Source organism: Bombina bombina, chromosome 3 (genome assembly GCF_027579735.1).
Source record: "Bombina bombina isolate aBomBom1 chromosome 3, aBomBom1.pri, whole genome shotgun sequence".
NCBI lineage: Eukaryota > Metazoa > Chordata > Amphibia > Anura > Bombinatoridae > Bombina > Bombina bombina.
In genome coordinates, this window is record NC_069501.1 from 472,392,076 (window position 1) to 472,403,637 (window position 11,562).

At 39.1% G+C, this 11,562-nt stretch overlaps 1 protein-coding gene across 1 annotated transcript; it reads left to right on the plus strand.

Moving 5' to 3' along the window:
* The first annotated feature begins 306 nt into the window (after nucleotides 1–306).
* On the plus strand, nucleotides 307–10,335 carry LOC128653463 (glutathione S-transferase Mu 4). Its single transcript, XM_053706776.1, has 8 exons — nucleotides 307–463; nucleotides 552–627; nucleotides 7,596–7,660; nucleotides 7,815–7,898; nucleotides 8,637–8,738; nucleotides 8,811–8,906; nucleotides 8,983–9,093; nucleotides 10,117–10,335. Exons 1-8 carry the CDS (start codon nucleotides 431–433, stop codon nucleotides 10,207–10,209), a joined length of 660 nt encoding a protein of 219 aa, XP_053562751.1. The 5' UTR covers nucleotides 307–430; the 3' UTR covers nucleotides 10,210–10,335.
* Nucleotides 10,336–11,562: the final 1,227 nt, after the last annotated feature.

An 11,562-nucleotide genomic window follows, 5' to 3' on the forward strand; every position in this document is an offset into this window, starting at 1 on the left:
ATTTTCTTGTGAGCACAGCTGAGGTGATCAGCTTTAGTAATGCTAATTGTTCCTCAAGAAGAGAAAACAAAATCAGGATATCCAGATCCAGCAGCAAAGCAGTTTATTTTGCTTTGTCACACATTTATAAAAAACACAACTTTAGAGAATAATTTAATGGCTGTTGTGTATGTTATCTAGTGATTATTATAGAGTGATTTATCAGCTTTTCCATTAATGTGATGCTGAATGTGCCTTTAACTATTATCAATATGTGGAGACTGGTAGGGGGTGTGTGGAATGGTTATAGCTTTTGATTACCTCATTGGCTGAAAGCCCAGGCATCATGTGACTGCAGGCAGCGCTTAGTAACTGTTTAAAGTGTAAGAGGCTCTCACAAAAAGAGCAGAAGTTCATTACATTAGACGTCTTTCAGAGCTAGTAGGACAAGATGATGATACTGGGGTATTGGGACATCAGAGGGGTGAGACACTAATATATTAAAGACAGTGGAACACTGGGTTATTTCAGAGCACATATGATAAATATATGCTGTAACTCTCTTTCTGCAGCTGGCACATGCAATCCGTTTGTTACTGGAATACACAGGCACCCCATATAAAGAGAAGCGTTATGTCACAGGAGAAGGTATGTGAAGTAGGGATTGCACGGTATGTATCACTGGGAAGAGTGCCTGCTTGGTTTATAGGGGGTTAATGTTCTAATATTTCAGCTGAATTTGTAAAACTGTTGCAAGTTTGGAAAAACATTTATTTTTTATTTTTTTTAATCAATGTATTATGCAGCTTGTTGCACTAGCCTGAGCTGTGTTTGTAGGGCTGTCTGTGAAAACATTACTGTACTGCTGAGTTGTTTGCTACTTTCAATGCAGCTCATGTCTGCTAATAAGTCCAGATCACCTCTACTTTTTTTTTAAAGAAATAAAAGTGGTGGGTGGCGGTTGTGGGAGAGGAGGGGGGAGATAATTTTATAATCTAGGAGGGGTAGGGTATGCAGGGGGGGCAGCTACACTACAGAAAAAAGTGGTAATTTTAATAAAAACCCACATTCAAGTGCAAAGTGGGTACTGGCCGACAGCTGCCAGTACCCAAAATGGTGGGAAATAGTGTGGGGTGGGTTAGAGAGCTGTTTGCGGGGGGATCAGGGAGGTTGGGGGGATCAGGGAGGTTGGGGGCTAAGGGGGGATCCTCCAGAGCAGCATATGTAAAAAAAATATTTTTAAATCCGCTTTAATTTTAGTACTGGCAGACTTTCTGCCAGTACTTAAGATGGCAGGGACAATTGTGGGGGAGGGATGAGAGCTGTTTGAGAGGGATCATGGGATGGGATGTCAGGTGGGAGGCTGATCTCTACACTAAAGCTAAAATTAACCCTTCAAGCTCCCTAATTAACCCCGTCACTGCTGGGCATATTACAAGTGTGGTGCGCAGCGGCATTTAGTGGCCTTCTAATTACCAAAAAGCAACGCCAAAGCCATATATGTCTGCTATTTCTGAACAAAGGGGATCCCATAGGAGCATTTACAACCATTTATGCCATAATTGCATAAGTTGTTTGTAAATAATTTGTGAGAAACCCAAAGTTAGTGAAAAAGTTGATTTTTTTTTTTTTTTTTTTTTATTTGATCGAATTTGGCGGTGAAATGCTGGCATGAAATATATCAAAATGGACCCAGATCAATACTTTTGGTTGTCTACTACACTAAAGCTAAAATTAACCCTACATGCTCCCTACAAGTTACCTAATTAACCCCTTCACTGCTGGGCATAATACAAGTGTGGTGCGCAGCAGCATTTAGCAGCCTTCTAATTACCAAAAATTAATGCCACAGCCTTAAATGTCTGCTTTTTCTGAACAAAGGGAATCCCAGAGAAGCATTTACAACCATTTATGCCATAATTGCATAAGTTGTTTGTAAATAATTTCTGTGAGAAACCTAACGTTTGTTAAAAAGTGAAAACAAATTTAATTTTTATTTGATCGCATTTGGCGGTGACATGGTGGCTTGAAATATACCAAAATGGGCCTAAATCAATACTTTGGGTTGTCTTCTAAAAAAAAAAATATATATACATGTCAAGGGATATTCAGGGATTCCTGACAGATATCAGTGTTCCAATGTAACTATCGCTAATTTTGAAAAAAAAGTGGTTTGGAAATAGCAAAGTGCTACTTGTATTTATTACCCTATAACTTGCAAAAAAATCAAAGAACATGTAAACATTGGGTATTTCTAAACTCAGGACAAAATTTAGAAACTATTTAGCATGGGTGTTTTTTAGTGGTTGTAGATGTGTAACAGATTTTGGGGGTCAAATTTAGAAAAAGTGTGTTTTTTTTTTCTCCATTTTTTCCTCATTTTATAAAAAATTTTTTATAATAAATTATAAGATATGATGAAAATAATGGTATCTTTATAAAGTCCATTCAGTGGCGAGAAAAACGGTATATAATATGTGTGGGTACAGTAAATGAGTAAGAGGAAAATTACAGCTAAACACAAACGCAGCAGAAATGTAAGCCTTGGTCCCAAACGGTCAGAAAATGGAAAAGTGCTGTGGTCACTAAGGGGTTAAAGGGACACTAAACCCAAATTTTTTTAATTTCATGATTCAGATAGAGCATGCAATTTTAAGCAACTTTCTAATTAACTCCTATTATCAATTTTTCTTCGTTCTCTTGCTATCTTTAATTGAAAAAGGCATCTAAGCTAAGGAGACAGACAATTTTTAGTTCAGTACCTTGGACATCACTTGTTTATTGGTGCTGTCCAATCAGCAAGGACAACCCAGGTTGTTCACCAAACATGGGCCGGCATCTATACTTACATTCTTGCGTTTTAAATAAAGATTCCAAGAGAATGAGGAAAATTTGATAATAGGAGTAAATTAGAAAGTTGCTAAAAATTGCCTGCTCTATCTGAATTACAAAAGAAAACATTTGGGTGCAGTGTCTGTTACGGTTGCCTCCAGGCTGGCTGGAAGTTGGACCGTAGAAAAGGATGCTCCTAGCGCTCCCCAAAGGATCATCAGCACCGTAGAGACTATAACTACTGCGTAGCCACCATACATAATGCAGACTCTACGAACCACCGCTGCCGAGCTGGTATCTCGCCGTCTGCTCTGCGCCCTGGACCTACGACCAGGCTCCAGTAGGTGAACCTCTTCCTTCTTTAGAGCGAAGCAGGATCAGGAACAAGAGCTCTTACAGGAGCTCAGTAGCTAAGGGAGTATATAGAGCATAGCAATCCCTGTAGTGATTATAGCTGAAGCTGTCCCCTACAAACATGAGTCAAAGCTGCAAGTTAGAGGGTCAGAATAGGTCTGATGTGCTGGAACACACAGCCTGGTTTTTATTGAGGTTACATGCAAAAAATACACTCTCAGGGGGAGGCATAAAATCCCCAATCACACATTTGATACATTTAGATAGAGAGGCAACGCCCTTTGACAGGCCATAACAGCAGATAACATTACACACAAGAAAACAATGCAGTCCACCTTATCACTAGCAGTCTGATTAGACAATGGGAATGTTTTTCACTAAACTTAATTAGAGCTGATCCCAGCAAACTTGTATTTAGAATGCTTCTTGAAGCTGAACAAAGTTATCTCTTTAGTTCTGACCGAAGGGTCTGTCACATAGCACTTAATGGCACACAATGAAAACCAATGCCTCTGTAACAGTGCTCCCCCTCTGTGGAACACTCTGCATGTGTGGCACCTGGCTCAGCAAGTCCCATTCACTGAACCAAGTGGGAGAAAGCCAGGGACAAGCTATTTTACAGGTCTGGGGACATAGTCTTAAAGGGGCATTGTTCACCAAAGTCACAATATGTCCCCAGACGGTTCTTAAAGGGCCATACACACCCAATAAAAGTTAATATGTTCTCAGGGGCACAATCTTCCAGGGGCCATAGTCATGAGGAAGGAGGCTGGCAAATAGGCTTCTCCACGATCCATGGAAGCAGGGCAATTTTTCATTTAAAGGGCCAGTTACAAATAGCAGTTTGTAACAGTGTCCCTTTCAACTATCCTGCAACTCACTGAGACTGTAATTTCTTCTGCTGGCTGTGTTTACATAGTCTGTCAAGTAGCATATACTCCAGTATCAAAACTTTTAGTATAGGTTGTAATATCACAGGCTAAATCAGCTTTTTCATATGCTGAAATAGTGGTAAAGGAGCTACTTGTAAACAAATTTAATATACTATAGCAGGTAAAATGGATCATTGGGAACAATTTAAAGGGGAGGAATTTTGAGTGAACTGTCCCTTTTTAATCTATTACTCCAAGAGCACACTGGCAGCTGCTGTACCTTTTGGTGAGAGTGCGCACACCATGCAACTTTTGTGTGTTTATTAAAAAAAAAAAGATGCAAACAATTTACCGGTGTAGGTTTAAAGGGTTAGAAATCTGTGACAAACCATACATTTAATAAAACACATAATTATAATTTCTTATAAGAATGTAATACAATCTGCCTACTTTGCACTTCGAACGAAGCTGACAACCACAGGAAAAATAACTTTTTTATTTTTGCATAAAGCAAGTGACAAAGACCGCCCATATTTGTAGGCAGAACATATGCAAAAATTAAATGTGCCCCAGCCAATCACAAATGAGTTTCGCCCACTTGTTATGAATATTCATTTTACTGAGTTATATGGGATATCGCATGCGCACTAGTAAAGTAATAGACCCACATGCGCAGCAGTAATGTATTGGACTTGCATGTGCACTCGGTCAAAACAGCCCTTTGCCTTGTTTTAATATAACTATTTGCTCGTTAGTCTAGAGGAATTTGGATACTCATCTAGATTCATATTATCATATATGATGATGATGATGATGATGATGTTCCATCCGATCACTGCTAGATTTCTGCACGGTAGTCCGCCACGCCCCCTGACATTGACGTCATCATCCTCATGTCCGCTCTCTATCCGGCGCTTGGATAGTGACGTGCCTCAGGAGATAGTATGGAGGGGAGCTAATATGCGCAAGCGTTGGCAAAAAAAGGCTTACAATGCGCATGCAGGGCGCCATGATGTTTCTACCTAGGTAGAACATCGCAACTGGACCTGCATAGCAAGGTAAATAATGGGTTTGGCAGATTACTAAATATTAGTTAGAAACTGCAGAAAAACAGCAAAAAATCATTAATAGGCTCCTATTACAAACATATACTATATTTAAAAAAAGAGAATTTTTGAGTCTACTATCCCTTTTTAATAGTAATGTAGAATCTGTATTGTAACTGTCAGTGCTTTTTTAGTTTTGCTGCTGCAGTGCTCAGTATAACAGTATTAGATATTTGATTTTGGTATATTTCATGCCACCATTTTCCTACCGAATGTGATAAAATGGGGGGGGGGACAAACATTTTTCACAAACTTTTTTTTTTTTTTTTTTTTTTTTTGGTTTCTCACTGGAGTTATATACATACTGCTTGTGCAATTATGGCACAAATGGTTGTAAAAGTAGCATACATATATGACTTTGAAATTGCTTTTGGGTAATTAGAAGGTCACTAAATGCAGCTGCGCACCACACTTCTATTCCTGGCAGTGAAGGAGTTAATTAGGTAGCTTGTAAGGTCAATTTTAGCTTTAGTGTACAGATTACCCTGCCATTTACCACCCCCTGATCCATTCCAATCAGCTCTCATTCCTCCTTCACCCACCACTGGTTACTAGGGTTGCCAACTGTCCTTCAAAAAAATACTGGGCAGAAAAAAGGTGTATATATCTATCATTTTATTTTTTGAGGTTGTTAGTGCACTGCAAACACATACCTCATGGGGTGGAGTGAACTGTCCAAAATCTGACTTGAAGTTGAACTTCTTATTTCCCTCCTGGCCGGCTGCAAGTTTACAGTCTCCCAGACAGCAGCTTGCTCTCTCAGCCAGACAGTCACTGACTTGCTTTGCTAACAGACTCAGTCTGAGTGACCAACTGTCTTTGTGCGCGCTCAAATTTTAGTGCTGCACGGGTCTACAGATTTACTTAGTCACTTAATCATGTGACATGTCTCACTCAGTTTACGCTGCACCAGCGAAATGTCCGGGTTTCTACCACAGACATTACTAGACAGAAAACTAAAATACCGGTATGTCCAATCTAATACTGGACCCCTGGCAACCTTACTAGTTACCCCCATCTTAAGTACTAGCAGACAGTCTGCAATATGAAAAATTAAGGCTTTATTTTTTTTTCCCCCTCCACAGAAACACTGGACAATCTGTCAGTGATTGGCACAATGGTAGGTTGGGTCACACGCTGCCTCCCTGAAAGCTCTACCTTTGATTCCACAATGTGCTTTTTTTTTTTTTTTTTTTTTTTCTTTTCTTCATAACTATTCAGTAATTTACATCTTGGCTGCCAGTAACATACAAATCAATCATTTTTAACTTTTTGTTAACATATGTAAACAGAAGTGATCTCAACCCCTTGACTTCTCTCTGTTCTTTCTACTCCATATTTGCATTCAGGTTTATGAGGCATTTTATATTTAGATAATACTTAGGGGTATAAAAAAATAATGAACATTTCAGTGTCCAGTATTTTGAAGATTTTACTAGACACCTGGCAACCCTACTGGTCACCACCATCTTAGGTACTGGCAAGACAGCCAGTCCTTCCTTCTCCTGCTGTGGGGGATCCTCCTTAACCTCCCTGATCCATAACTCCTCTATTATCTGCCATCTTAGGTACTGGCAGCTGTCTGCCAGTACCACCCCCCCCCTTTTTTTCACTCCACATCTTCTTTTAAGGATCTCCCTGCACCCCCTTTTTCTGTAGCATAGGGACCTACCTCTCCACTGCTGGGCTTCCCACACTTCCTAGATTCCCTCCCACATCTCAAGCCTGCACCAGCAGATGATCGTTACACACACACAGTGGCAACGTCACTGTGTAACGATCAGGCATCTGCCCTCATATGGACCATATGCAGGCAGATGTCTAGACTTCAGGAACTCAAGTTCTTGGCTGTAACTTAACAGCCGAGACTGCTTAAGCTTCCCGAAGCTCTGACGTATGTATCATACAATTTGTATAGTGCTCATAATGCATGAACACTTATCATACATGGTAAATTTTGTTTTTGTTTTCTGTGAGAATGAGTCTTGACTTCCATGTCCCTTTTAAATGCCATAACAGTGAAACATTTACATGCTGTTATGTATTGATCCTGCAAATCTAATTAAACCCAACATGCCGCAACTGGATTAAACACATAGGTAAAGTACCACCCTGGAGCTGCAGAGAATTGCTGGTCTTGACTGGATACTGCTACTTAGCAGCAGTATTTGCATGACCCAGCTGGGATTAACCCAAAGGTAGTCGCCTCTGAACAAGTGGTACTGAGTGCAGCAATAAATGAGAGCATATAGCTTACCCCCCCCCCCCCCCCCCCCCCCACACACACACATAAAATGCATAGCTTTGGAACTATAGATTTTTGGAAGCAGAGGAAAGTAGGGGAGAGGGTTTAGTAAGGTTAGGCTGCTTAGGAATGTACAGAAAATACATAAGCACAATGATCCACTGTATGATAACTGAAAAATTAATACAAAATCCATCTTTTATTTAGCTCCAGATTATGACAAGTCGCAGTGGCTGGAGGAGAAGGAGAAGTTGGGCTTGGACTTCCCCAATGTACGTGTGATTCTAGGGAGAATGGGCTGACGCATAGTGGATTGCTATTTGATCAGTCATGGGGGGGGGGAATTTAAATTTGAACAATAACAAGGTAAAAATGCAGGGGGGATGGGGAAATTATTTTAATCTAGTTACTCCTTGTATCCTGTAGTTACCATACCTGTTGGATGGGGATGTAAAACTGACTCAGAGTAACACAATACTTCGTTACATTGCACGCAAGCACGGATTGTGTAAGAACCTGCCTTTTAGTTTAGCAATTCACTATTAAACCTTGAATTCTCCTGTCCTGTCTTATAATATACGTTATTCCCATGACTCATTGTGACCTCTTTCTGTGAGTTCTTCCTTCAAAGTAAGCTTTTCTTGAAAGAACATAACTTTCACTGTTTAAGTCCATTTTTTTTCTTTCTCTCTGCAGGTGGTAAGTTAGTAGAATGTCTGTCTGTATCAAACAGGGTACTCTCCAGCCTCCTTCACTGTTGATCGGAACATCTGGTTGGGTCCCAGTTGGCTTGTTGGAAAGCCCATCTCCTACAACAATCGCTTTATTTTATTCCTACATGCTGTATTTGGCCTTCTATGATATTGTAGTCCCTATTATGCTTTAAATGTACTGTGGCTCACCATCTCTTCTCTTCTACTGGTTCTAGTGAATCTTTAGCTATTTCACCCCTGTTGTATTTTGGCATCTTTATGTGGTTTACAATTTATTCTCCCCCCACCTGCCTTTGGGCCAAAATTATCGCCTTGGGCCTACAGGACATTTTTTTTGATTCTCGTCATCATTTTTTTTTTTTTTTTTTTTTTTTTTTTTCTCCCTATGGTGTACACCCACTTTTTGTGATCTTATGCCCTCCCATTTTAATCAACTCAAAAATCCTTTATAAACTATTTGGGAAATCCTAGCCTTTTTGTTTATGGTTCTCTATTGTAAAATAACCTTTTAATTTTTTTTTTTTTGTCTACACCAGGAGAGGAGTCTGAAACAACAAAGAACAATGTTTCACTCTTAGAAAACCAAGCTATGGATTTTCGATTCGGTCTTGTCATGATTGCCTACAACCCCAAATTTGTGAGTAAAGCACAGGAGAGCATTTGTGAAATACGTGTCAGACTATTTACCTGCTAATTTTATACCTTCCAGGAAGAATTGAAAGGACCATACCTGGAAAAGTTACCTGCGGCTTTGGCAAGATTTTCTAACTTTCTGGGGGACAGATCTTGGTTTGCAGGGGAGAAGGTACAAAAAAAAAACCACAACTGTATTCTAGTAGTAATGTGTACTTTTACGGATTTATCTTCTTGATCCTTTGCAGATCACATATGTGGATTTTGTGATGTATGATGTTCTGGATCAGCACAAAATGCTGGAACCGTCCTGTCTGCAAACATTCCAGAATCTACAGGATTTCCTTGCACGGTTTGAGGTGATAGGAAGTGGTTGGGTGTTTGTTTTGTTTTGGGTTTTTTTTCGCCTGACCCATCAAGGATTATGTAATATTACATAAGCAGTAAAATATTCTTATATAATTATTACCTGTAAACAGAGATGTAAGCTAATTTTAAGACCTGAGCATTGTCCAGTAGTCATTCTGGCTGATTCTGTACTATAAAACACTAGCTTTGCCCACTACTTGTTGGCTCAATCATTTCTGTACCTTCCATTTTTGTTTAAAGTTTATGATTGTGCATATGGATCCTTCGTTAGGATCTGAATGGCGGGAAATTATATTTGGCAAATTTCAGAGCCGGATTGATTCTGGTGCAAAATCAACACGTTAAGATCTGTGCAGATCTAATCTGGTGATCTTGTACCAGAATCAATCAGGCTCCAAAAATAGCTCACTTTCTCATTTGGATATGCACAAGACTAAATTTAATAAAAAAAAAAAAAAAAAAAAAGTAAGCATGCTATTGCAGTTATGCCCAGCAGATTTTTATTTGTTTCTTCCTGTGTGAGCAGGGCTATTAAACATCATTTTAACCCATTACTGGCTACACCTCTTTATGCTGGGTGCTGCCATCTTGGAGCTTACGTATTGATGCAGAAGCAGTGCCCATTCACAGATCTGCTTTGTATTTTTGCAGTGGTTTAGTTTTCTCTTATGTGGGCTTTGCATCTAAAAACGGCAAACATGTAGTTTATCTGCTCTATTTGTGTTAATCTGAAGCACAGGCAACTACTGTAAAAAAGCTGACATCACTGATCTTACTGTTAAACACTTGTTACAGGGCACAATAATTGTGTTTTCTAAGATAGCAGCACCCAGTGTAAAAACGCACCTGTAAATACACACTCCCCCCCCCCCCCCTTCTCTCTCCATTCAAACTTGTGCTGCAGGGTGTTGTACAATTTAATAGCTTCATATGTATTTTAATAAAACAGAAGGGTGTGTTTACCATTTACATAACGTCTAGTCCCTTACATAATCTTCTCTTCTGTTCCACAGGCTTTGCCTCCTATTGCTGCATATATTGCATCTCCTCGGTTTATGAAGACCCCCATTAACAACCGCATGGCAGCATGGGCCAATCATAAATAGGTTGACCTTTACAGAAAAAAGCACCTAATGTCCAAGAATTTAACTCTTTGTACTCTGTTTCATTCCCTACTCATCAACCCACATAACATCCTGCTTAATAAATGACGTTATACTGATTTAAATAAACTACTTGTCCAGTTGTCTTTCTCTGGAAGTGGTGGGGAAATAACAGGGAATTGATGACTTTGAATGTTGATATTACAAATGGTTTTAGTATTTTTTTATTTATTTGGTTACTAGTATAGGAAATAACCTACCTCATACTATATCTCAGTGGAAAGAAGTGAATACAGTGCCTTTTACTGGGACTTGTTGGTAATGGCAAAAAATATTTTATATTCTCTCTGTTCTTACAGATGATCATGTGTTGTGAAACAAAGCAATGTAAAACAGCGCCAAACCTTAATCTTTTTTCTAAAGTATGAATAGGGGATGCCACCCCCTTAATGATATCAAAGAACAAAGTAGTCAAGACTCGGCATATGTCTAAAAGGACCTTTTTATTTATCCAAAGTGGTCTTAAACAATGTTTCATGCCACTACTTGGCCCTTAGTCATGTCTCTATGTAATATGTCTGGCTTGTAGTACACTTAAGTGACAGTCTAGTCAACTACTGCTAATTTTATTGATAAATATTGTAAAAAGCAGTCATGCTCAGGAATATATTGGGGGAAAATGTCTGGCCATTTAAGAAAACCTTTTCAGCCTAATGACTGGTTTTAAAACCTGTCCTTGTGCCTCCCTAACAGGCCAGATTTTGAGGATATCTGAACTGGAGCACAGGTGAAATAATCAGCTGATTATTTTACCTACTCATCCAAGGTAATCCTGAAAACCTGGCCTGTTGGAGGCATGAGGACAGGCTTAAAAACCAGTGGCCTAACAACACAGAATATAAAAAATATGACCCTTCACTATGAGTAATTTAATCTATTAGTTGAAATAAGACTGTATATTAAAGTTTTTACATAAACAGCATTTACCAGTCATTTTTTTTTTAAATTAACACTTTGGCCTTTATTGGGTATAATCTTAGATTTCTGTGTTTAATGAACCTTATTCACAAAAGGTGAAAGGAAATTGCATATGTTGGTGAACAGAATAGCTGGAAAGGTCTCTCTCACTGGAGATAAAAGTTTAGATACAGGGGTTTAAGATCTTAAATGATTTCTACTGGTAGCTCAGGTATTCAAAGCTTATATTGTATCAGCAAGTAAAGAGACTTCTGCTTCTCTTCAGGAGTCAATTGCCTCTTGGTCTGCAATATAAATGTTACAGTACAGTCACTGTAGCATGAAATCAAAGGATAGGATTGCTGACTAAGTTACATTCATCCAGACAACGGTGATCTC

What these genes read in the sequence shown, in the direction of transcription:
- LOC128653463 (XM_053706776.1), top strand. Translation starts at nt 431, where the DNA reads ATGATGATACTGGGGTATTGGGACATCAGAGGG. An exon ending in GGTATTGGGACATCAGAGGG is followed by an intron (nt 464 to 551) that starts GTGAGACACTAA and finishes CTCTTTCTGCAG; the next exon opens with CTGGCACATGCAATCCGTTT. An exon ending in ATTTCCTTGCACGGTTTGAG is followed by an intron (nt 9,094 to 10,116) that starts GTGATAGGAAGT and finishes TCTGTTCCACAG; the next exon opens with GCTTTGCCTCCTATTGCTGC.